Source organism: Bombus affinis, chromosome 16, assembly GCF_024516045.1.
Source record: "Bombus affinis isolate iyBomAffi1 chromosome 16, iyBomAffi1.2, whole genome shotgun sequence".
Lineage (NCBI taxonomy): Eukaryota > Metazoa > Arthropoda > Insecta > Hymenoptera > Apidae > Bombus > Bombus affinis.
Window position 1 is genome coordinate 6248176 of NC_066359.1, and position 27394 is coordinate 6275569.

Genomic DNA, 27394 nt, shown 5'->3' on the forward strand with positions numbered 1-27394 from the left:
CGACGATCACATTGAACTGGAAGCAATCTCGAAGCAGGCAAACGACGCCCACGTGCAATTTCTTTGGAAGATTCTCACGTTATCGACGTCGTGAAAGACATTCAGGTGCCTTATCTTATTTTGGCTATATCGCACGACAATTTCTTCCTTCAAACTTAAATCACTTTTCGCCACATTCGTAGCACATGCCATGGATTTTGAACAAAGTTTTGTTATCAAGGGCTCGTTCGATTTTCGTAGATGCAGAGATCTGAAGCGAATTACCTTCCTGGACTGGAGTTTCCGGTGGAAGCTGGCCTCCAAGGTGGGCCTAGACAGCTGCTGTTGGAGAACCGCTGCCAGATCCAAGTGAGCTTCTGCATCTGATTGCACCTGGCGCAGTAAACTTTCCCAAACTCGACGCATTCCGCCGGAATCAACTCTGGTGTCTCCGGATCGGCTGCGAAACTCGTCGACAAGACGTCGTACGGTTGCCGAGTGGCTTTCCATTGCCGCGCCCAGCTCCTGCGCGAACTCTGACACTGTGAAACATAAGTTAGGTTAGGAACATACTTAAATACAGGCTTCGATTTGGCAACAGTTGTAAGATCTCTAATGACCTTGGGTTTCTAGGATCATTTAGAACCAACGTCGAGTCTGTAGAATCGCGCGTGGACCAAATGCCTAGCTTCTAGAATTGGACCCAGTTTTGAAGATCTAAAATCACCTAACCTAACTTTCAAGTCATCGATTCACTCAATACCGTTATGGTTACACATAGAATGGCTAGATCTTTGAACGAGAGTACAGAGTTATCTATAACACTTGGAACAAAATAGGAAAAGTGAATAGTAAATTGATCGATAGCCTGTCTCTATATCTTCGACAGACAAATCTGTTTCGGTGAGCGACGTTTCAATCTGTCCGAAGCTACCGTTCGATTAATTAAATGGGACGTTTGTTTAAAACGTTTGGACGAGTATGTCGAAGGCCGTGGTTGTTCGATGGTGGTTGTATGAAAGCGTAGACAGACGAGAGGGTGCGTAATGTCAGACACAGATCGGGTTTCGCGGTACAGGATACACGAGGCGTCGAGTTCTCTTCAAATATTTCAACACGTGGAGAACTGGCTGGCCGCTCTTGTATCAATAAACAATTACCAGAAGTGAGTAAATGTGGCACAAAGGATGTATTGTGCGCCAGAGATATAGTTGGCTAGAATTATTTCTTTCAACGTCTTAAGCTTCAGCATCTTAACATTCAATTTTGAATTTCTCGCAGAATTAAGCTGTTCATAGACCGAAGGGATTGGACTCATTTTTCGAAATCGTTGAAATTTTGGTGCCAAGGCATTTCATCGATACTCACACATTTATATAAATTTGTCTTAGTCCTTATTCCGCGCAGTTGTCAAATTTGCTATGTAAGAAGCTCAAATATGTTTCTGAGTGAAATAATCCTTCCTCATGCCAACCGTGGTAGAGTTGTTCAAAAATAGTAGACCACGAAGAACAATTAGAGGATCGTGGGATAAATCGATCAGCTCGTTAATTATAACGATAATGGTCAATGTGTTGTTCGTACGTTAACGCGAGGCTGCTTCATTAAAAATTAACGAGATCCATCAACCTGTACGTTATCGCCTATAATGGCACTAAGCGTCAATTAGACTAATGGGCTACGTGAGTTTAGGGGATTTAGAGTAGGGTTCAGTGAATTTTCGAGACCATCAACAGGGCTAGTTGGATCTACAGCGAATATTAGGTAAATAACAAAGCTACGTGATCTCAAGGTTTCAGTGCTAATAGTACAGAAGGTACTGTCTAATTCGACTACAAAATTGGTGGTTAATAGCAGGTTAGTATTAGGATTCAATGTTTTTAGCTCATTAGAGATAAGCGTATTTGGAATGAATATCACATGAATACCAATTCTAGGTAATTTCTAAGGTTTAAGATTAATGGTAGTCAAGTTTGATGACTAGTAGATAAGATGGATCTGGTATTGATGTTAGGTTAGGTTAGAGGCACATTAGGAGAATTTGCTATTACATGATATTAGTGGATGGTATTCGGAGAATTCTCGAATTCCAGAAACGACGATTTTCATGAATCCGTGGTAATAAAAAAGGCATTTCGCGTGCATCGACTAAATATTTACGCGTACAATGATCGCGTGGCTCGTTGACGTATGACGGCCACTTTTAGCCGGATATACAGGCTGTTTCATGATGCACGAAATCCGAAAATAAATACGCATTTCGGGTGGTCAAATCCTCGACGTAACATAGACGCAACTTGGCCAAGGGAATTGGCAGAGTTTCCTGTCTCTGACGTAAAATCGATCGAAATTTTTATCTTTCTGTCGGACTTGACGGAACATCGGATGTCGTGGTGCTTTTACACAGCAGACATTTATAAAAGAATTACCAAATTAGAATTTTTTAGATATCAGCTAATTTAGGAAACAAAGCAACCATAGTATTCTATTGCCAAATGGCTGAAAATTAGTCATATCTTGTACTTTATGTAGAAAATAGAATCATAGATGGCGATTTTTAGGTTATGTCAGATTGTACAATTACGTAATTAAAATATCCGATCGTTAAACCGTTCAATTATCACGGCTACATGTTACGTAGTTAACGATTAGATTCGACACAAGTGGTATACGTCCAGTTTCTCTAAAAATCTATTTTAACATTCCACCGACCTGCGATCGTGGCAGATGTCAATCGAATTTCGATACTTTAATATCGGAATCTTCGATATCATTGCTGACATTACATTTGTTTTAACTGCACCTGCGAAATATTTCGACAATAATACTTTGTTCTAACGTGTCTCATGTTATCTCACATATCACATATTGCATGATGTATTCTGATTGTTTATTTTTTTCTTTTTTATTAATGCTCGCCCTTCTATGTCCCACCCAACGACTATGTTGCAAATCGGCTCTCATTGATCCTCTTAAGTTTTTTCATTGTGCTCGATTCGATATCAATTTTATCCGTCTGTGTATCATTGTGTAACAAGCAATCCATCCATTTTAATTTCATAGAAATCGAGCTTCACGTTGGAGAAACGGAAGCGTTTAAAGAAGATTGTAAGATAATTCACAATGGGAGAAATTATGATAAGTGAAACGGAATTTCATTAGTGAAAAAAGGAGCAAATATCGTTGATTCTTTGCGCTATGAACCAATTCGTGCATTCTGATTGGCACACGTGTCTCTCCCTTCAATATTCGATTATCGGTTGTAACAGTAAAATAATTTTTTATAGAAATGAAATAGAACTCTTGAAATGGAACAGAGTAATTTATTTTCGCGTATGTTCGTCATAGCGAGACACGTGTCTGGTTTTTCAGCGGATCTGTAATTACTTTATTATTTGAGTTTGTAAGGTTGGAGAAATTTTAAATTACGATCACACGGGAGAGAAAGTCCCTAGAGAAAAACTCAATTATTACCACTGACGTTCCCCGAAACAGTGTTGCCAACGACGCGGCTGGTTAACGAGCACGGAATTGACATTCAATTACGCGGACGTGTTCTAAAAATAAGGGGGCGGCTCGATTAATTCCGTGACACGGTAAACTTCACACAGATCTAACGAAATAAGCCAGCTTGAAATCACGCCATCAGGTATTAATATTTTTCTCGTTGCGGACGAAGCTGCAACTTTTCCTGATTAACTCGCGACAGCTACCATTGGTCCTTAATTTTGTTGGCTGAAGCAGACGAGCTTAGAAACTAAAAAAAAAAAAAAAAAAAGAAAATGTTAAATGTATAAATAAAGTAAAAGTTACTATAGATGAGTCATATACAGGTCTACGTAAATGAACAGAGAAGTTTGCATTAGGTTACCACATTTTTCCAAACTTAATCGTATTTTGAATTTTGTATTACGTACAATGAAGAGCCATTAATAGAAGCAATAATGGATTTCATCGTGTGGAACAAGCGTAGGATGGAAATTGGAATGGAGAGTTTCGAATCTAAGTAATTTAATCGAAACTTAACTTAAACTTAATCTAATGAAATAAACATTTAACACGAAGTAAAAATTTCAGTAATTTAATACAAATCTAAGACGAATCTAATCGTACGTGTAGATACAAATATATGTATGTACAAATACATAACCTAACTCAAACCTATGACAAAGCTAATCGTACATGTATTTGTATGTATGTGTGTTTGTCGTCTTAGGTTTGAATTAGGTTATGTACCTTTATGTATATGTATGATTGATTCGTCTTAGGTTTTGATCAGGCTACTTAAATTATTAATTCGTGTTAAACGTGCATTTGAAATCCGAATTTTAATTAAAAACAGGTGACAAACGAGCGTAGTCACATTCGGATCACCGTGTTCAACTGATTTAGAGATGATACCACTTTGTAGCGGCAATGCCAGGACGATCAGGTTACAAAACGAATGAAGTCATTCTCCTACAATTTCATGGATTCGGTTCAACTTCAACCTCGAGTAAGATTAAAATTAAAGTGCCCTAACCTCGGCGACAATATTCGAGAAATGAATACGTCGTATGCTGTGACGTTTAATAAACGGCTGAGTAATACCAACGTAAGAGGGAAGCAAATTATTCCTAGCAGCAATTTTTCAAAATGTTTGGATACATTTGATTCGGATTGCGTCATGCTTTGCAGAGAATACGAGACGCCGGCTATGTGGATCGTATCTGGAAACGAAAAGAACTTAGCGAACCCTCGACTCATCCCGGAGGCGATTTGTCCCAGAAAACTTCCGACGCGTTAAAGAACCCCTGAACACGGCAACCAGCCATCTTCCTTGATTCCGTGTTGAAAAACGTTTCCTTCGATTTTCACTTCTTATTTTCGTCGCAAGTTTCAAACGACAAATACCATTTTTAAGCGTCCTTCTCTTTCTTCCACGAGATTTCTTGCGTATCTGACATTCCGTGTACGAAAGAATACATCTCTTTAATCCTCAATTTTTAATTCTCTGGTATTAACAGATATCTACAATCGTGTTACACGCATCATCATTGCGTACGTATAAATCATTCTTTCATAATTTCACGATGGTTTCTTTATTATTTATTCCTGGTATATATCAAACAATGGTTAATATTTATTTATACAAATATACTGTTTTTTGTGGGAGTAAACAAACAACTGTGTTCCTTGTACCTGGCACAAAAATTATATTTTGGAGCTAAACTAAAAGTCGATCTCCTAGCACCTTAAACTTCAATTTGCATAATAATCCAGATCGCCAGGTGATTCCCAGAAAGAATTCAGCAGCGACTCGCCGAAATAATCTGCTTTCTGGTTGTGTTGAATATTGCAGGAAGTCATTGTAGGAAAAGAAAGGAGAGATTAAGATTGGTTTGCCTAATGAATAATCATAACTCGTGTCTCCCAGACACCATTCCGCTATAATTTTCAATCTTTTTCATATCGCTTCCTTTTATCATAAAGAAACGCTCAGAAGAAATTATTCAAATTTTCTCTTCTGTTTCTTCCGAATACTGTGTTATAAAAAATGGAGGAGAACTTCTGTCCCAGTCAGTCTTTCTATGCCGTTTCATAAATATTTTTTGCTTAACACGAGAGCGCAATGGAATTTCTCAAATTTCTTTTTTCCCGCAGATTCCTTCTCTTTCTTTCCCATTCTGTTTAAATATTGCAAGAAATTGTTACATGCGAAGGAAGAGAGACAGACGTATCAGAATTTCTCTTGGGCAATTCCTAAGATTGCATTTGGCCTGACAAAAAAATGATTGCAATGCTATAGTCTCCCTGAAGCTTTTCCCTATTTTCGTAAAAAGCCTAACCATTTTCATCCTCAAGAAGGAAGCCAAAATTAACGAACATCTACTTCTATAGAATATCGCAACAAATTGATGAAAACCTAACCTCTGTAAAAGCCAGTTGCTAAGGTTATGCTCGTTGCGATGTTACGAGTCGCTAAATTTCCATTCTACTGTACCTTCGTCAAAGATAGAAAGAATTTCGCCCACAGGAGCTTGTCAGAATGAACAAATTTCCCTTTTTATATCTCTATTAGGATGTCACAACGCAGGACCCTAAAATATCATAAGCCAATATTTCACAAATATTTCTCCTAACCTACAAAACAACGCTAAAGAAGAAAATTTCATTTACTAGGAGTCTCTTCGAAAAACACATTTCTCCCCCTCATCCACTTAAACGTTGCAAGAAATCGATAAAAAAAAAAAAAAGAAAAAAGAAAAAAAAAGAAGGAAAAGAGAAATGGCAGAAGCTCTCCTGATCCAGTTGCCAGGGTTACCTGCCGGTAACCTGAGCCGGTTTCGTGAAGACTTCTCGTTTAGGCGAGTGCTTTCATTAAGGTCGTTGTTTGAATACGTCTGTCTCTGCGATCGATGTACACGCGGCACCGTGTGCACGCGTCCGTGTCACCAGGTTCCTCCAGATAACGGGAATCGATTACACGGACGAAGCAGCGTAAATAGGCTCGTTCTCCATTGCTTATTTTACCAATGCAAATCCTCCTGTTCCTCTACCGATCGATTTTTACGCGTTCGTAGAAAAACGTGTTTCAACCCTGAGCCGCGTCCCTCGTGTCAACCTGACACGCTTTTCCCTCTAAAACGTTAAATTACTCCACCATTTGTAGAACCATTCTCCTGAAACTTGTTCACTCTGACGGCCGAATGAATTAGTATAATTAGAGAAAAATTAGTGCGAATGCGCTTGAAAGACAAAGAGGAAAATTCGTTATTTGTCTGTTCGTCTCATTGACGTCCTACCGTTTCGTCTAGGGAATTCACAAAATTCTTATAAACCTGGTGCATTAATGTTACTGTTGTATAAAAAATCCCAGGGAAAAAACCATACAATGAAACTATCAACAAGGTCAGATTCATTGCTACAATAAAATTATCAATTAAAATATTGTAAAGGTTAGAAAATTTGATAACAAGATAATTTGTAAAAAGTGCAGCGAAGATGAATGAGATATAGCTCTATATAAATAAAAGTGTAATTTTATTTAGGTTTATAATTGAAATTAAGCAAAAGCAAATTTGCACGAAATTTTCCCAATGTTCATCATTTTATATACATTCAGTTATAAATTAACCATTATCTAAGTTAATATAAAAAACTATGACTTTTTTAATCACCGGTAGTTTTGATTGCACACCGGTAGGAATATACAGGAAGTGTCACTGGTAACGAGACACGAACGAGGATGTAGAAGAATGTCTAGTATTTTTTAGTTCTATCTAGTTCTATCTAGTTCTTTTTTTTCTTTCTTTTTCTCAGAGATGAATATTTCTCTGTTTTAGGAAATGTCATCCTTATGATATCTTTTAAAAAAATCTTAAAAAAAAAATGGAGGTTTTTGAAAAACAATATATGATGTTCGTGGTGTTTTTCTATGAAGACTATGATTTTAGGTTGACGTTATCTCGCGTTATTGTCCATCTCACCTTCTCTTCTCGCGTCTATAGTGATCACAATACGCGTATGTTGATTAATTTTATTAAAAGTTGCAATTAAATCAGATTTAATACGAGGGGGAAATTTTCCCATCCGATATTTCCTCGTTTTGTTCGAACGAATCTAATGAACTTTGGTGCTGAAACTTCGAATAATCGATTAGGTATAACAGGTTTCTAATTGCGAATAGGACCACGTCTCTAGTCAGTTTGCTATTTGACACCTTCAATTATTCACGTACGTGTCAATTCCAATGAGCAGCCAATCGATACAGCTGCGTTCGAGGCACACGAGGCACGCAGTGAATTGTCATGGATGACCGATGAATATAGAGCCATCAGGTCAATCGTAAAATAATTAGCTGTAAGCCTGATCGATAATCTGTCCACTCTTCCCATCATAGCTTTTACTCCTCTTCCACTTTCAACTCGCGGTTTTCTATTTCGCCTTTTTTATCTTCAACGTTTTATTTCCAATTATTATTTAGTATTATTATTATTTGCATTATTTTATTTATAGTATATTATTATCATTATTATATTATCATATTATATTATTATTATATTATATTATATTATTATTATTATATTATCATATTACTATTATATTATATTATTATTATTATTATATTATCATATTATTATTATACTATATTAATATTATTATTATTATATTATCACATTATCATTATATTATATTATCATATTACTATTATATTATATTATATTATTATTATTATTATATCATCATATTATTATTATGTTATATTATATTTATAATATTCTTATCTTGACAAATTTATTATTGTTATTCAACCTAATCTAGTTCATAATTATTGCTTAAAGATAAAATAAAGCCATTCCATGTTTACAAATTATGAATTATGGAGTTGTAGAAAAATGATTGAATCGTACATTGTAAAAATAGTATGCTATACTGTTAAAAAAGAAATAAAATTTCTCACACAAAGAAATTAATATTTAATAAATACACGTTCCCATATTTATATATTTATCCCTGTACATTTATTATTTGTTATATTTTTACGTAAAATTTCATTCAACGTAATCGAGGAATAATAAAAGCTCACGGGCTTTCGCCTATATTTCAAGGTTATCCCTTTGCACCCAATTCTGAGCCAACAAGGGACCACGAGGAAGATAAATTACATCGTTTTCTATCAAATGGTTTGTCACGCTATAATCCTCAGCAGTTCGAAAATGTTATTGATCCGAGACACGGAACAGCAAGAAATCAGGAAGAAAGTTTTTAGACTGCAGATAAGTGACACTAATCCGATCACTGTCTGTCTTACTCCACTTCAGGTCAGACCACCGACCTTATTCCACTAGTTTGAGCACTGCCTGTCTCCATCTACCGATCTAATTCTACTTGTCAGACTACACAGAATATAGTTAAGAACAGCAAACAGCCGACGAAATGCAATAAGATTTCACTTATCTAACACACACGTTGCCATCAAAATGAGCTACTTTTCAAGAGCTGCATATATTTTCCATCAAAACTGGGCTCACGTATTCGACTAATATTTAGGCTGCAGATTCATTTGCATTTAATTGTTTGTTATAATTTGTAATTCGTGCAATCGCGTTAAAAAATATTACTTGGAATTAAATCGCTCAAAATACGTGTCTATAGCGGTGGTTTGCTATCATTTTTCATCTCATGGCACGTATAAAGCGATTGTTGAGATTCTCAGGCTCATCAATGAATATAAATATTTGCTCCAAGACGCAGCATTCACAGAGCTATTATCATTTTTCTTTGACGATCTAAGAGATGAAAGATGGTGCCTCTGAGTGAATAATTTAAAAATTGTTAGGGTACAGCGAAAAAAAAAAAACGAAAAAATCCTGGGTTTATAGGAATGAGCGTGTCGAAGGTTCGGATCCAAGGCAGCAAAAGACGAGCATGTTCTTAACCATTGAACATTCTAACGAGGGTAATTCCTAATCCCTGGCAAATAGACATCAAGCTTATTTGCCTCGCCAGAGGCGATATCGATCGCCCCGTCGCATGAAAATTGACGTGACAGGGTTAATTGAAAGGGCGGGAGACGTTAGCCCGCGGGGGTTCGACTATCGAATTCCAAAGAACCGTTAATTATGCCCGTAGCGAATAACGAAGATGATAAACACGAGACGTCGTCTCAGGTTTCCCGGATTTCACGTTTATCGTGCCTCTGTCACGCCAATCAAGACCAAGGCTTATATTCGATTATATTTAAACGCGTTTTCAATGGATAAATACCGTGGCTCATATATGGCCACGAAGCAGGCCAAGAAATGTCTTCGTATGCTTCCCATTAAAATTGTGGCACTATGGAAGAACATTTTCTATTTTCAAGACCAAATTTCGTTTTGTAAGAAATGGAGTTTGATCGTGTTTGATCATGTTTGATCAAACATCAGCTACGCATATAATTAGTGGCCATGAAGAAGGCCAAGAAATTTCTTTATATGCTTCCCATTAAAATTGTGGCACTATGGAAGAACGTTTTCTCTTTTCAAGACCAAATTTCGTCTTGGAGGAAACAGAGTTTGATCGTGTTTGATCAAACATCAGCTACGCATGTAATTAGTGGCCACGAAGAAGGCCAAGAAATTTCTTTATACGTTTCGTATTAAAATTGTGGTAATATGGAAGAATGTTTTCTCTTTTCAAGACCAAATTTCGTCTTGGAGGAAACAGAGTTTGATCGTGTTTGATCATGTTTGATCAAACATCAACCACGCATGTACTTGATAGAATTTATAGCTCTTCAACTACAATATAGCCTCCAGCTCTAATCCAACGTAAAAAGGAAATGAAAAAACCAAGTGTATGCAACTGGTTGGAAGATCGCCTGAAAAAATGTGCAATTTGAACTGGACCAGGACACATTTTTGGATATACGGAAGCAGCAACGTAGCCAGGACGATTTACAGTATCGCAGTTCGTCCCGTCTGCTCGGATATCGTGAGGAATTACAACCGTGTAACGTATCGCCGAGATACGTGGACCATGGAACGATCATTTCCACGGGACGTGTGGTGACGCGTGGCTTACGTGGATCAACAGTGAAATATGATGGATGACTGGTCGATTAATGTGGCTGGGATCAAGTAATACGAACCCGATCTCCCTCGATCTCCGACTTTCCATGGCGCTGTGAATTATCGCGCGGACACATGAAACCTGTTAACGCCACCGGCAAAGCTTTGTCTTCCATTCTTTCCAGCTTGTTGTACTCGGAGAATGTTCGAGGATAAAGAATATCCCAACAAGCTTCATCTACTTGAGTCTTGAAAGCCTGGTCTTCTCTAGTTTCAGATGATTTTGTTGCAAATGTAGCTGTTTAAAAGCTAAATTTACAACGCAGAGTTGCGTGTCCTCGCTGTCAGGTCAGGAATTAAAGAATATCCCTGGCAAGTTGATCCATCACGTGACCTATTTTTCCATAAATTTGAAGATAAGATGACCTTCGAAGGTAGACCTGACCCACATCCTCGAAAATCTAAGCTACGCTACCAGCCACGAGTTTTTCAAAGTTCCTCGCTACATAAAGTCAGAGCTGTAATCTATTTTCGGTGCACGTGTAGTGACAACAACTTGGGGGAATGCAAACGTCCCATGGTCAGGAAGTGCAACAGTCGCGCGACAGTTGATCCGCAGCCAAAATTTCGCTAATCGTCGAGCGAGGCACCAGTGGCCATGAATCGTTTATGGCAGCTGTGCAACGGTTGACTGAACTGACATAGAACCCGTTAAACAAAACGTTAATCAAAACGTTAGCCACACGATTTCATATAAATGGCCCTTTAAATCACACCATTTCACCCAGACAAGTGCGTCACTGATGAAAAATCATCGAGGACACGTAACGAGTGATAATCAGAGATTTAGCTGTATCCAAAATACATGCAGTATAACCTCGAGAGTATTCTGTGTCCCAATTCTCATCGGGATCAAAGGATTTCTTTCGACGTTCACCCTAAATTGCGAATCATCCTGTGGGATCAGTGAAATTGGGGATGAGATGAGGTGGATAGCACGTGCATTAAGATGACATTAAAATTCGTTCAGTAGCTTTAGAGATCGCTAGGACCTCGCGAAAATATAAAACAATTACGCGAGAGTGGAGGGCACAGAGGACAACAAAGGATTCAATTTGTCAGGTAGAACGAGAAATAGATAGAGGAAAATAGCGTTGTTCGTCTGATTCTCCAGCCAGTTTGCAGTTTCAGCTGTTTCAGTCGAGGCAGACAGAGTTGATTAGGCGAGCACCGTGAGTTTTACCACTAGAAGGTCTGATCCAGGATCAAACTTCGCTCAACGAAAAATTAAGAATCGTTGAACGAAGCACCAGGACCAGGAAATAAAATTGAAAAGTCCTGGATTCAGATACAGGATCAAACTCTGTTAAAATTTACTGGATCGATCGTGAGATTGGAAAATGTGAAGGGGACTACAAATAATGCAATAGACAAAGATAAGTCATTATCATTGGTGTAATTCATGCATTTGTTTTTCAATTTTTATATGAACCAATGGATTAAATTAGGATTAATTTTGGTTCAGAGAAGAATTAAATACATAGAAGTATAATAAGTTTGCGACAGTACAGTAATCAAAGTTTATCAGATCAATCATGAGAAATTAGGTCAGACAAAGCGTATATGAAGACAGATCAGTTCTTCCAACTTTTACAATTTCAAATGGACTTTAAATAAATTCGCGTCACGTCTAATGAGGTTTATTAATGGATACATTAGTTCAGTTCAAACTGGGAGTTGATAAATCCAAAGAAGAGTTAAAAACTAGAAAGCTTGGAAAGGTCAGATCTAGTTTTGATGACAGAATCAAATTCTATCCAGCTGATCTTAAGATACCAAAGAATATAGGTTAGGGTAAACGAGGCCAAAATATGGGGCAATCTAGTCAGCTTAGTCAAACAAAATAGTATATTAAGATAGATCTGTGTCGATGATGCAATTTTCCCACTTTTCATATTGCACAACGTAGTCCAGTTTAGTTCCTGACAAATACTGTTGGATTTCCTAGGGATTATTTACTAGAGATTAATCTAGAGTCAATCTAGCATCAGGGAACCCGAAAATAAATCTGTCAATAAGCTTGAAATAAGTTCCTCAAATCAGATATAACTGTGACAGTAGTTCTGACAGGACTCTATCAGATGGATTATAAGATACCAAAGGTTAGGTTAGAAGAGATCAGCAGAACTAAATTTGGCAACCCAGTTAGCCTAATTAAACATCAGAATGTACGTTGTTTGAATCAGTTTCCATACTACACAAGGGAATCTAATTCAGTCCATGTCAAATATTATTAAGCCTACCACTAGATAAATTAACCTAGAACCAATCTAGACTCAGAAAAGAACTAAACCATCGATCAACAGAGACAAACAGAGAACCACTCGATAAATCTGAAGATTTCATATATTACATACTTCTGATAATAACATCGGATTTATCAGATTATACTGCGGAGGATACAGGTTAGGTCAAACAAGGCCACAATATGAGGCAATCTCCGAAAAGATAAATCAGTTATAAATAATACAGTTATAGAACAAGGTCCAATTCAGTTTATGCCAAATGCTATTGGTCTGGTCACTAAACGGATTACCCTATAATCTGGGGTTAGAAAAAAGCCAAACACATTAGACCCTAGAAATAACCTGTCAATAACCCTAGAGGTTCCTAAGATTAGGTATATTTTGTACGACAGAGAGAGAAACAGAAGATGTCGTATTAGTTGCCAGGCGATAAAGGCAAGGCTTCCTGTCAGTGATGTCTACGAAGGATTAAACTTCTGACATGGTTAGATCGCCACAGATAAAGAAAAGCGAAACTTGGCTAGATTACATGCGGAAGGTCCAACTTCCGTGGATTACAGCCCAAGGCCTCGACTCTCCAGGAGTTCTCGGTCTCTTGGTTTCCTAGAGGCTTGGCTAGAGCGCGCGGTAATTGCCCCGATAATTTTAGCCAAAATCTCTTGAGTCTCATCCTTGATATCTGGCGTCATGAAGGCGACTGTAATTATAGAAGGAATGACGAAATTCCCATTGGCCCAGCGATGCACCCGGAAAAGTAGGCGATTCGTCCTTCGGCCGGACGTCGTCTACTTTGGCCCAATTGAATCACCGCCACGCCTGGAATCTGGGACCCTTTGCGGCTGAGACATAGCACTTCCAGTAGTATTTGACATAAGGTGAAACTGGACTACATCGTGTAATATGAAATGTGCAAGAACAGCATCAATTACCCTGTTCTATCCTGGTATACTGCTTTGTTTAATTAAACTGCCCACTGGGTTGCCCTATATTCTGGTCTCATCTCACTAAATCTCTCATAACCGTCATGGAAGATTAATTCCCATGGGGGGAGCGAAGAGTCGTATAGCGATATTTTTGGATGCTGCTGATCTAGAAAAGATCGTTGTGAAATTGATGTGTAGAACAAGGACAGTTGGATGAGAGGGTCCTTGAACGTTCAAGCAGTTCAGTTTCAACGTTCGAGTGCAATCCTTTAGGTCAAGTGCTGTCAGCTTCGTAGAATTCGAGTGTATCAACCGATGGTTCGAATTACACACATTTTACTGGCTTTATTTTATATTGCTTAACCTGGATTTGATACTTCCATTATTTCAGGACTAGGTGGTCTGATTTTGTTGCTATGCTAGAAATTGGGTACAGGATGTGACAGGAGGAGATCACTCTGTAGACAAAATTTAGTTGAAAACGTCCTGAATATTTTGCGTGTTCCAGCAATTTGAATAAGAAAGACTTCTAATAAAGTAACTATTGAAAAACTCATTGTTTCCTTGCATTATCTTCTTTCCTGTATATTTTTCATTCTCCTTTCTTCCGTCCGAGTTTTATTAAATTCTCAATACCTCCAACGTCAAAGTTCTGCTTCCGCTCGTTCGAAATTTTCATATCTAATTCAAATGGACAAGCAACTTTATTTCCAAGATACCTCGACCCAGATTCCTGTAATTTTTCCTAAAACTTCCAAGTGAACATGATTGGCAAAATTGGTTTACCGATACTAGCAGGTTTTATCAAAGATTCGAAAGCGGCAATTCCCTACTGTTGGACACATCCTCAAGCAGAGTGAGCCAGGAAAAGGTCAACCGTCTATTTAAACTGTGCATTATTATAAAGCTTAATGGGGCTCCATTAATGCAGCTGCTGGCGAGGATAGAGCAAGTAATTACAGTGGCATGAAACTTCCGTACAATTTACTCAGTTTCCTCCTCTCTTGTTCGTTCGTGTTAGCTCGCCATCAGAACCATGTCACTTAACAAATTAGTATTTGCGATACTGTGTAATCATCATTCGATAGGCATCACCGTGTCGATATGTTTCACCGTACTCTTGAATCCCTCGATCGATTCACTGGGATTGAAACGATGCTCGCAGAAACGAACACACAGGTCTCGTTCGGTAACACATTATGTTGGGTAATGGGAGAGCAAACGATGCTTTGGAATACCATTCGATCTAGCCAAGTGCATGGGAATATTGTACTGATCAAGGCTGACCAATTTGGGCTGTGGTATCACGTATAGCCACGATAACCAGTACAGTCGTGAATTAAAGCAATGACTATCGGATAATGTTTTGAAAAGGCAGTTTATCGAAGATACTGCGGTTTCAGTGAAATTTGCATGGGAGATGAATTGATGGTGAATATTCGTTGGCAATGATCCACGCTGAAAACGAAATAGTCTTCAGGCCTAACGTCAACCAAACAGAAGCTGGCTAAATGGTTAGCAGTTTAAACACTTCGAACCTAACCTAACTCTAAGAATATCCACTAGGAAGCAGGCACAACCGCATTGAGACGAAACACAAGTTAATACTAACTCGTGCCAAATGGAGCGAAAGTGTGATCTAAACTGAATCCTAACCTGCAAATAATCTACATCAATCTGGTTTAACCTAATTTAACTTACCTCATCTAAAACTAATTTCTGTTTAAACGACCGATCCAGTGATATATCTGCTGCAAACCCGCTATAACTGTTATTGTAATTCAGAATCAGATTTCCGTTGCTTCGTTCGTAATTTGCTTCGCTAAATCGAATTAATAGCACGTACGATCAATTTTATACGAATTTCACGAAACGTGACGCGGTTATGTTTAAATTAGATTCGAATTACAAGGACGAGTTGAGATTTCGCTTTCTTTTGCATTATGTTTCTATTATATAGGTTAGGATTTATTGTGTTGGCAACTAAGTGATTTCGGGTGTTGTCATTAGGTGGTATTGACAAAATCCGCAATCACTTAGTTGCCAACCCAATATTTGGGGTTAGGTTTACATTAGATTCGCAGTTGATTTCTAGGTGTCTCTGATCCTATTTCAATAGTAATCAGGTCAGGTTTTGATTACGTTTAGCTTACGTTAGAAGCCAACTTTCCCCCTGAACCTTCGATCGAATCTTCCACAGCTCATGCCAATGTTTCGTATTATACGAGGCAACACGATCAACGAGGCATTCAAATTCCCGATTACAACGTTCGAAAACGAAGTTTCTGCCGGGAATCTGTAATTCTAATAAGATTGTACGCTACGCCCTATCAATTATCGTTACAGATCGATTGATTTATCAGCAGACCATGGCTGACCATAATGGCATTATTTAACGATGTTATTTCGTCCTGTCGTTTAATCGAGTTTCCATGTAAGCTGAAACCTCGCCACGGCTTCTGCCTACGTTTTCATTTTTAGAAGCCATCCTAAATTTTATTATCTGCCTAATGGCCCCGCTACGTTTGGCTTCGTTGTTTACCGTTTCGAAAGAGTTCGTAGATTTCGTGGAATTCTTCTTTTTATCGTTTTTACAAACAGTATCGTTCGTTTTATTGTTGCGGTATGTCGTAAGTGTTTGCAACGTATTGCAGAGATCATTTTTCACATTCTTTCACAGGCAATCTGGATTCTTTATCTTCGGTCTATTTTTTCTTCTTTTTTCTTTTCTTTTTTTTTTACTGTTCTAGATTTTCGTGCAAGATAAAAATGTAAAAAGATTCTCTGCTACTTATCGACGTTTTTATCGTAATAGATGTAATTTAAGCGAAACGGTTGATATCTTCTTTCAATAAAAATAGAAGAAAAAGAGGCAGATGTAAGAAAGTCCAAGTTTGATTATGATGGGTTAAGTTGAAGCATGAGTTATAAATGAGGGGATGGTGTTACATGATATTCGACTTCGAAATGAGCAAGAACAAACTTAAGTATTCACTAAGGGTTTCTACCCTTTATTCCTCATAACTTTTTTCTCTTCCCAGCCTTATGTTTCTTTCCATCTCTTCTTTTCATTTTCTTCTTCCTATACTCTCTCACATCCTTCCTGTCTCCTCTTTCTTTATTTTTCTTCCTCTTCTCCACATTATTTCTATTATTTTTCCTACTTTACTGTATCTTCTCCGAGATATAGAGATTTCTCATATTTACACAGGACGTTTTCAATTGTACATTGAGAAAATACTAAAATCTCTGTTGCACCAAATCCTTTTCACATTAAACTCTCTTACGTGACGCGGATTCTCTGTGGAAACGTCTTGAGAGACCTTAAAATTGTCGTTTTTATGCCACATGAAATACCTCACCTTTACCATTCGAGTGAATACATATATTTCGAGGGCACGTAGTACTCCGATACAAATCCACGTTAACCAGATTATTTTCTTTTTTCTCATTGAAAAAAAGAAGAAAATTCTGCCAGAATAATGGCCAGCTTCACGGAGTGGAATTATTCAAGCATGTGCAGATTTTGAAACCGGTCGACATTAATTCATTTAATTGCGGTCCCACGATACTCTGCTGAACTTTTCCAACGCTCCAATAATTCCATAATATATTTTACGAATCGATAGACTTGCCGAAGCGGACGAAATCGATCGGGAAAAACATCTGGACGAATGTGTCCCGGCGAATGAATTTCGCTTTAATTGCTGTCAGAGAGCTACGCTTATCGTGGTCGAGTCGCTGAACATTTACCACCCTCTTCGTGTTTCTTATCGCGATCAAGACACATTCAACTTTGAATCGTTCAACTATTGAATCAGGAGTGAAAACGACGATGGGATTTGAAGGCTTCCTGTTGTGTTTCTTTCACTATCACCGTGTCGTTATTTTGTACAGGGCGATTCATGCAACGAGACGCGATTACATTTTACATATAGCCGTCGAATAATATCTTTGAGTTATAGTTGAGTATAGTAATTTACGTTGCATTAATAAAATTATTATATAGTTAATTTTAACAAATTTAATTACTGAAACTTGTAGAGTCTAATTAAACTTTATATTGTGTATTCCACTTGCAGAGTAATTGCCCCGAAAGAGGGAAAGCCAAGTGGAACAAATTCATAAAAACAACGGAAAACTCGGGGAAAATTCTCTGAAAATTCTCTTCTACAGGTGACACAGATTCAAACATATATCCAACATCAAACACTACATGAGTCCACGTGAAACAGCTGAGGACGAGCTTGGCCAAAGAAACTGCCTGGTACCAAAGAAGCTCCACTTGCGGCGCAATTGCCTGGAAAGGAGAAAAGAACCACTCCAAACAGCCTGCGGAGACCAAGTGCTAAAAACCAGCCTAAGAAAGTCAAATGAACCAGGTGAACCAAGAATACCTGCAAAGCTAAAAAAAGCTACCTACAAACGCTCATCTCGTATTCTTAATCGACACCCAATTCTTATCTCAGTCCAGGCGATTCGACACGGTGATATCGTCATACGAGATGTGTCCAGAAGGTATCCGATCTATTAGGTTGTCCGAAAAGCTTCTTTCGTTTTATAAGGAAATAATAGACGCACTAATAGAATTAGAATAAATACCTAATTCAATAAAATAATATAAAACGGAAATTGTCGTTCATTTATTCTCATCCTTATGAAACGAAAGAAGCTTTCCGAACAACCTAATATATTCCATCCCCTTCCTATCTGGCTGTGCTATTGTGTAAACCAGATTCTCACCGCTGAAGGGGAACTATATCAATGGCCCTACCGGGTGGCAGGACCCTCCCTATTTTCAGTCAAAAGTTACGATAGCAAGGTATATCCACAGGCCAGACATTTGCCTGTTACAGTACTCCTGTACTCGCTTGTGTATGTAACACGTTCTTTGCCGATACACGCGCGTATCTTTGCAATTGCGTCGTCTATCAAACATAAGCAATCAGACCTGCCAGCATCCCCTCGCCTAATCGTCTTCTCCCCTCTGCCTCGTATCCCATCACCAGATACTTATCGCATATACCTGCCACGACAGGTCTACCTTCGTAAGAAGGCGTGAAAGAGCTGCTGGGACGAGGATCCGGGAGCAAACAGGGGGCCTAGCTTGGCAGGCAGTCGCGAGTCCCTCGGCTCCCCTATCAAGATGGACTACATCCATAATGCATAGCGGTCGCGTGTCTCGCGCTTGGAATTGATAGGAACGAGGCGAGGGGCGAGGAACAGAGAACTGGTGGAAGGTCGGGGGAGAGATCCAATGCTGGTAGGCTTGGGGGAACGCAACGGAAACGGACCGCGGTGCCTCTCCGTCGATGTAACACGGCCAGAAGGTGTTGGAGTCAGGGGTTGACCTGAATTCAGGTGGGCTGAATCAATACCGCGCTCGTTCACCTCGCAGTTACCGTGGCAACCAGACTCCTTTATTAAATATAACCTGCACCGACCTTTGCTGTACGAGCCCGTTAACCTTCCGGGTTACACCTGCACACAGTCGACGACCTGCGGATGAAAGAGGGAGAGGGCCTTGACGGAGGACAACGAACGATGCTCCGTCTTTTGTACTTGGCTCTTTCTCTCTCATTGGCGAGTTACGATCGGCCCGACCTTGGCACCCGTGAACCCAAGTCGGTGCCAGCTTTCAGGAAGTACATGTTCTGTCTCTGTCTGACTGTGACGCGCGCGCGCTACCTGTTCGTGTTATGGCTCAGTTTAGACGAGATTAGAGGAGCGTGTAACGCGATTTCGTGCCTTAACAGGGAACAAGGAATTGCAGGGTAGACATTGTACTGATGGTTGGCGCTTATTGGACTTGAAGTTTGGAGACCATCAGATACGTCGCTTCGGATGGTTTCTGTTTTACGAACACGTGTTTTTGGGTGCTGTTGATATCTGTATTGGTTCTTGGAAATAGATTTCTCGCAGGATACCGTTTTCCATTGGGATGGCTAGCAATTTGTTTTATTATCTGATCTTAATCGTTAATGAATAATATATTGGGTTAAGTATCATTATTGGCTGCATAGCTAAAAAGTGTGGTTTCGGGGCTACATTAAGTGATTTGGATTTTGTAACATATTTCTGAATAATTGTGGCATTTAGACTTTCTGTCGTGAGTGAAAATCCGTCTAAAAACTTGGCTGCAGCCTTCTCGTTTAGGAAACGGACTCCTTTTAGGAAAACCTTGTTACACGTTCCTCGAAGCTTATATTGTGGCCTTTGCTTAAACGTCTGCTTCAAAAGAGGCGAGCACTGAGATTCTGTTGAGAGCGAGTCTTCACAATAACAAGTCCTTCAACAATTTCTATTAGAAATACCTTGTTATACAAAGGGTTAGTGTGAAATAATATGAACAAGTTTCTCCTCGTTGCTCTTTAAACAGTGGAGCAAGAGCTGCTGACAAGAGGGTCTAGTCAAGTGGCTAGCCAATTAACAGGTTAATGATGTCCTGATATGTAAATTTATATCTATTCTACGTTGTTCTACTTGCAAACTCTGCTGGTCTACTTGGTCCACTTGGTCTACTGAAAGGTACACTCGAAGCTTCCTCAAGTGGCTACCCTTAGTTACCAGGAATCAGTTCACTCGGTGATCCCCTGACTTGTAGCTTCGCTTCTTGACCTACTGTGTCTGCTTTTCTTTCACTCCACTTTCCACATTCTACCGATTCACTTACTTTGCTTAGAGATTTTTTAAACAGTTGCCAAAATGTCAGGGGTTACCGACCACGAGACATGAATTTGCTGTTGGACCATTCGTGGGATTAAAACGCGCTTTCTCTAGAATTCCGACGACTGGCTAATTTCAAGAGTAACTTTCGTTAGCGATTTGTCGTATAAGTCAAAGGATTTTATTGAATTCTTCGGGCAAACAAAAAATTGCAGAGGAATGCTAGAATTCTACGTGGAAATTAAATATCCTCCATTGTTCGAGAGTTAGACATAGTTGAAAGACTACGGTTCGATGTCCAATTTCGAGAGTTTGCCAGGATCCAAAAAGAGAATCGGTTTACATGGAACTCTACGTTCCATGAAATTCCATTAGCCAACGTCCGGAATAATAACGACATCCGTATGGTCGGTAAAACGCTTCAGCGGATTCGATTTGAATGAAATTACATCGGGATGAGCAATAAAAATTGCCTGACACTGTACCTTCGATTTTACGTGCATCGTTCAATGAACACGGATTGATCATTGTCACCAGTTTCGAAACCGAGTGCTCCAGGATTTCAGGGATTTCAAATGAGATCAGTAGAGGCCAAAAGACTCTAAAAGTTGTCACGAATGATACTGAGAAGCTCCAACAGGTCTGAAGGTTCCCTAAGAGACCCCAAATGGTAATAAAATATTGCAAGATGTCCCCAAATGGCTACGAGAGTCTTCAAAAGACCCCAAATATGCCTGCAAAGTTCTGAAAGACAATAAAAGATCTCAGGAGATCTTTATTTACCGTACGTCCCTGCATTGCATGTATTTGCTTTAACTTTCTGCAACATTCCACGATCCATTTAATCGAAGAGAACTTTATAACAATAACCTTGAATGATATTTACATCGAGTCTCGTTACCTACTGTAGGTAATGTAGTTGATAACGTTTTCGCTAATTTCGCATGCACGCGCCGCTGTTTCCCGTGGAATAATTAGAAGGGAAGCACCCCAGCGCTGGGGAAATGATTTTGAGAAAGTTGCGATACGAGCAAATTGCTTGTGATCTTGTAAATGTTTCGCTCGAGTGGAGATTAATTTTGGTCACGTGGCTGCAATTTGGTTGAAACCAACGACCGTGTATTTGGTTGCAAATGGCAAGAAAATGAATTTCCAGATAGATTCTCTGGTTAATCCACGACATTCGTTTGGCAATTTGACGAATAAGTTCTCGAGTACAGGATGATTCACAAGACTGAGAGAAATTGTACTTTTAGAAAAATTCGATATACAGAAGGATTTGATATTCAAAAGAAAATTATATTGTACGAGATTCTGGCACCTTTCGTAAGAAATGAAAGATTAAACTGAATGGAATAGAGAAAATAATACCGTGTTCTACAAACTTTAATGTCAATGTAATACAAATTCAAATGTTAGAAACTGATATAAAAAATACTATTGGCAATTAGATAAATAAGTTACATAAAAATTATATATTTATATTATTAGATATTTTCGTATTTTCCAAAAACGAAAAAAGACTGCGATGATTAGCACGCACAAAAGTTTGCAGTTCTATATGAAAGCAGCGAGATTACATGTGCCATTTGCAAATGGAAATTTCCATTTGAATAAACGCAATCTATAAAAGTGTGCAACATTAACGTGGATACATCTATCATTTCACACCATTCATGGAATTTCTTTCTATATCTAACTGATTTCAAAGATGAAGTTTGAAACACCCTGTATAAGCTCTGATTCCTATATCATCCTACGTATTATGTCACTTGAAATCCTCGGAACGAGAATTCTCAATTATGAATGTAGCGCTCATAAAATCGTTCCTAGATTTTCAGCCTTCCATTTTGTAGCACACCATGGAAACATGCTCGCTCGCCAGTAGGCAAAATTATGATCCAGCTTGGCACTCGGTGCAAATCTATGGTTTCAAGCGACCCAATGAATTTTCTAATATCGAAAGCAATAAATATGGAATGCTGGTTTCAGGATGGGGTAATACTACGTGTCCTTGTAAAGAATTCAAGTTACATTACGACACTTTGGAATTTCACTGTGGAGCAGCAACGCGCATTCGTGATTTATAGTATTGATTTTGTTTATCAATTTATTGGTGTGGCGGAAGAAGAGGTTTCGACTGAAACCACGAAACTGGCAATGTCGTTGGTATTGGTAGAAATAAGTGAAACTTGATTGGAATTCGATATAGTCAGACATTGTATTAGATCGAATTTGGATTGAGGTTAGGTCTAACGAAGAGATGACAAGAACTGTAAAATCTCGAATAAGTTGTTTCTGCGTGCATTCGATGTTTTAGGTTAATGTACTTTATAACTTCCATTAATGTTAATATCATGTCTTTTTTAATGTTTAACTTTTACAACTTATTTTCATCAACTTATTATTTATCATTTGATTGGTTTATTTCATTTATTATAGCATTCCTGCGGGTTCTTAGAATTTTCCCGCTGGAAATTGTAACAAAAGGATCTAAAACATAAGGAACTGATGCACCGAAAATATCATCTTTCAAAAACAAAGGACCGTACGCTTAGATCCTTTTGCGGCTGTTTTACCATTAACCTAAAGCATCGAATACATAGACAGTCAACTGATCCGAAATTTCGCAATTGTTGCTATCTCATTGTAAGACAGGTTACCAAATTTCCTCTGCTGTGAACATAATTGTGAAATAATTTTCGTTAGATTCCATACCAATTTCGGTGAAATTATTCGACAAAGAGTTAATCCACTCTAATCCTAACCTAATTTATTGGGACCAAGTCATTTGCATCACATGACAGAGATTAAGCGATCGGGATCAAATTTCTGTCATTCGAATATCAAATCCATCCATCACGATCATAGCCAAAATTTTCATCCAAGCTCCAGGTTTCCCGAAACTGGCTTTCAAGTTGACAGTTTCTGTCAAGTTTCCACCTCTTAACAGATCGACTGCCGGGATGGCCATTGGCGACCCTCGTTTCTACCAAATTTTTTAGACCGATTAAATTAAGACAAATTGCATAGACTAAAAAATGTGCAACAATTAAGCTATCATTGTCAGAGAAACAGTACAATATATGGTAGCTTGCAAAAATTAAACGTAACAGTGTAGCATATTTCAACCTATCGCGATTCCTAGAGCAAAATACACGAAGCTCTTGTAGCAGTAAACTCAATGTGCTAAGCTACGAAGACTTCCACTATCTCTCATAGAGTTGATGCTGAAGAACGAAAGGAAGAGGAAATAGGTACACCCCTGGCGCAACCGATGAAAGCAACAACCCGGCGCCAATGATCTGAATAAGCATCCAGGTCAGCACACGTGACAGACCGAAGATTGTTTGGACCCGTCGCGGCCGCCACTCTACGCGGCTGTTAAACTGAATCCACGCCAGCAGGAAAGCTCTATTTATACCACGGTAACGAGGTCTTGGATGTAATCTTGCGAAATACTCCGAGGAGAATTCGTTTCCACGAGGAAGTCACCAGATAAACCAACTACCATCACTAGTGGCCTGTCCTCGCGGAAAAACGGCATCTGCTCGCTTTATTTCCGCTTTCTCCTAAGTGAACCGACGAAATCGGTCATGTCAACCCGAAATTCGATTACCGGCTACGATTCGTTCAAAGGGTGATTCGGTTGACGAATCTCGACACATTTCGCCACAACGGATTCGGGAGATAAAATTGGATTCCTGATGGACGATCGTTCGATGTGGTTTGTAATCATTCAATTTCATACCCATTTAGACCAGCCTGCCCTCTGTGTGCTCTATATCCCATGTCCACCGCGATCGTCGCGCCATCATCGGGTTTTCCCCGTACAAACGTTTATGGCTGATGGGATGGTAAGTCCCATGTATGTTGGCGATGAGATTGGGATGGTACGATGTTCATTCTTGAGATGCAGATGGGTCGAAAGTTAGGATATGTTTTTACAGAGTGAAATATACAAAAGGAAGTGGAACGCTGCCAAGCGTTTGCGGATTTTCAGAGCAATTTCACAAATAGATATCTGCAGCGTCGTTTATACCTTTTTTGGTTATTTGTAATTGTGATTTAAATCTCTACAGTAAATTATAAGTATGATATTCGCTTAAATTGTGTGGTAGAAAAAGTATTATGATATTTATGATACAAATGGTTCTTTTTATATTTTTATGATAAATCCAAGTGTTTAAGAACGTATAGAAATAAACATAGATCTTACTTTTTCATAATTTTCCTACATTGTTAAATATAATGATACTATTTAGAAACTTTTGGTCCACTCGGTGTATGGAAATTATGGCTAGAAAAATATTACTACAAGCGTAAATTAAGTACTAATAAGTGTGAGAAAGTAATTTTCTAAAACAGGTACTACGCAGAATGCTATGCTTTTCTTTAATCATCCTGTCAAACGTTAATCGTTTTATTCTTTAAGCTGCCTTCAGGGGAAACATTAAAACGCTTTTAACAAATTTCGCGATGGAATTATAAAGGCATATCGTAAAACGTACAAAACAAGTTTTCATTCGTTAATGTATCAAATTGCCAGTTTTTGTGCAACACAAGAGTCACGTGATTTTCCTATTATTGTTTTTATAAAAATTTAAATGCCAGCTTTTGTCCACTAAATAATTATCCCTGATAGATTTATATCTGCAAAAAACAATTTTATATGGAAATTTCACGTTCCTTGGGATCTTCCTCTTTTGTCATAAGTTTCTTTATTTTGTTGCTTTTTGTATGTCTTAAATAATTATTTATATTAAATTACATCCAAAAAAAAAAGATTTTTTTTTATGTGAAGATTTGATTTTATTTCTACCATGAACCCAGTGGAAATCAATAAAGCGTCAATTAAGCAGACAATAATGAGAAAATTAAATAACATTGTATTCTGTACTTATTACACGCATGAGCAAATTTCACGAAGAATCTATACTTGCATATTTACATTCAAAAGAATTATTTACGATGCAATTCTACAATTTCACTTTGATGCGTTTATCGCTACATTTACGACGAGTGGCACAGACAGCTAATTTATTGTCTAACGGAAACCTTTTGATGCTTCCTGTATAGTTTTCCAATATTTGACTTTTTACATTATTTATGTATCTGTATGTAAATTGGACTACATTGGAAACAAATATTTTTACGAGACATTTGGTATTTTCAAGTATATTTTATTTTACAAAATTAAAATGTTTTTATATTTAAATGAGATATTATCTGTGTAATAATACTACGTTAGGTATTTCTGTATATATCAATAATAAGATAAAACCATTTATATTCTATATTTGAAATGTAAATAATTTCTGACGATTCGAATCTTCTTCGGAAATATATAAAAATAAAATAAAGAGAGGAATTATACCAACATTTTTTACAATACTCATTGCAGAAAGCAATTATAATAAATTTAACAACATTTCCTTTTCAATTTCTGTTTTCCAAAGAAAGTGCAATTCTTAATGGTGCCACTATTATTTGCGTATTTTTTCGTTCGACGTGTCGGGTGATCTCAATTTACGAAATGCCAATTGTTCCGGGCGCAGCCAATCAACTAACAGCCCTACTTGCATCATCGAGCAAGAAAAAAAAAAAGATCGTTACAAAACGAAGCGAACCCGCACACAGAGAAGGAAGAGGAAGAAAGTAGGAAAAAAACCAGCGCGATAACGACGACTACTCGAGGAAAGTGGACTGTCGGTCGCGTGACGCGACATTTGTGTCACCAGAACATCGTGACACGTCGTTTATATCGCAAATAATTATTGTTACTGTTTTGTAGCCACGGTTTTAAAAGACACGGAAGGATACGCATAAAAATACATATAATGCTATAATAAAATTCATTCCGTTTGATTGCAATAAAAGATACGATGTACCACATGTAAACTAACCTGTACTAAACGTGCCAGATAGCCTGTATAATAACTGAAAAGTTGTATACACAGGCTCACGAAAGTATTCGGACACCTGTAGAAACATTTGCAAAAATAAATCTTTAATAAATCATTTAGTAAATCTTTTTCCCAATTTTTAATAAATCTCTGTAATAAATATATATGTATATGTATTTTTTTATGAATATGAATACAATTATTTAAATATAGGGTGGTTCCCACTAAACTTTATCAGAAAAGAGTTAAATTCAAAAAGTTGCTTATTTGATATCTAGCTTTGTTGAAAAGTCGAAATGAAATTAAAGAAGAATTGGAATGAAAGTACACTTTTTATTTTCATGACACGAGATAACGACAAATTGATAATGGATGTAATTATTGTTAAAATACACCTGGTTATTTCAAAATGATTGTATGTCAATAAAAAATGGACAGGGCAAAGTAAACTGGATTTATTACTCTACAAAGTTTCTTTTCGTATTTCGTTGCCAGAACTTTTTAATAAATCTTCGAACGATAAATTTCATCGGAACCTAACCTAAACCTACTTCAAATTGTAATAACGTATAACTATGACAAAACCAAGTAAATGTTAATATTCTAATTGTTAGAAAATCTAAGATCTTAAAAAGACAATCAAACTAAAAAAAAAAGGAAAAAAATCATGAAACTTGCTTTTTAAATTTACCATCTCACATTAGAAAATCTAACCTCAATGTAATACACGTTTTGTAGAACGATCTGTCATTCAATAGTACCAACTAAATGTTAATACTTGAATTTTTCTCCAAAGACAAAAACGATTCATGAAAATGTATTGTTTTCCAGTTCCTCATTACAAACTAAGTAACTTAATCTGAACTGAATCTAAACTTTGTAGTAACCTATAACTATACAGTGCCGCCTAACCTTAAGAATTCCAATTTTCTTCTAAAGACAAAAAGTTATAATATTTTTAAAGATTCATCATCCGAAAATGAAAAACTATTTATCAAAGGATCTCTTCTTCACTCCAAATAGAGTTTTAAAAAGTTGGCAAATTTATTATCCCCTGACTGGATCAGGTAGATGGTCGG

At 37.7% G+C, this 27394-nt stretch overlaps 1 protein-coding gene across 5 annotated transcripts in view; it reads right to left on the reverse strand.

Moving 5' to 3' along the window:
• LOC126925500 (uncharacterized) overlaps positions 1–27394 on the reverse strand; it is a 77038-nt gene that overhangs the window by 22038 nt on the left and 27606 nt on the right. For all 5 annotated transcript variants that reach the window (XM_050741094.1, XM_050741096.1, XM_050741095.1 and 2 more), the window contains exon 3: positions 265–521. In XM_050741094.1, coding sequence (XP_050597051.1) covers positions 265–521 — 257 coding nt within the window. The remainder of the gene's footprint in view (positions 1–264; positions 522–27394) is intronic.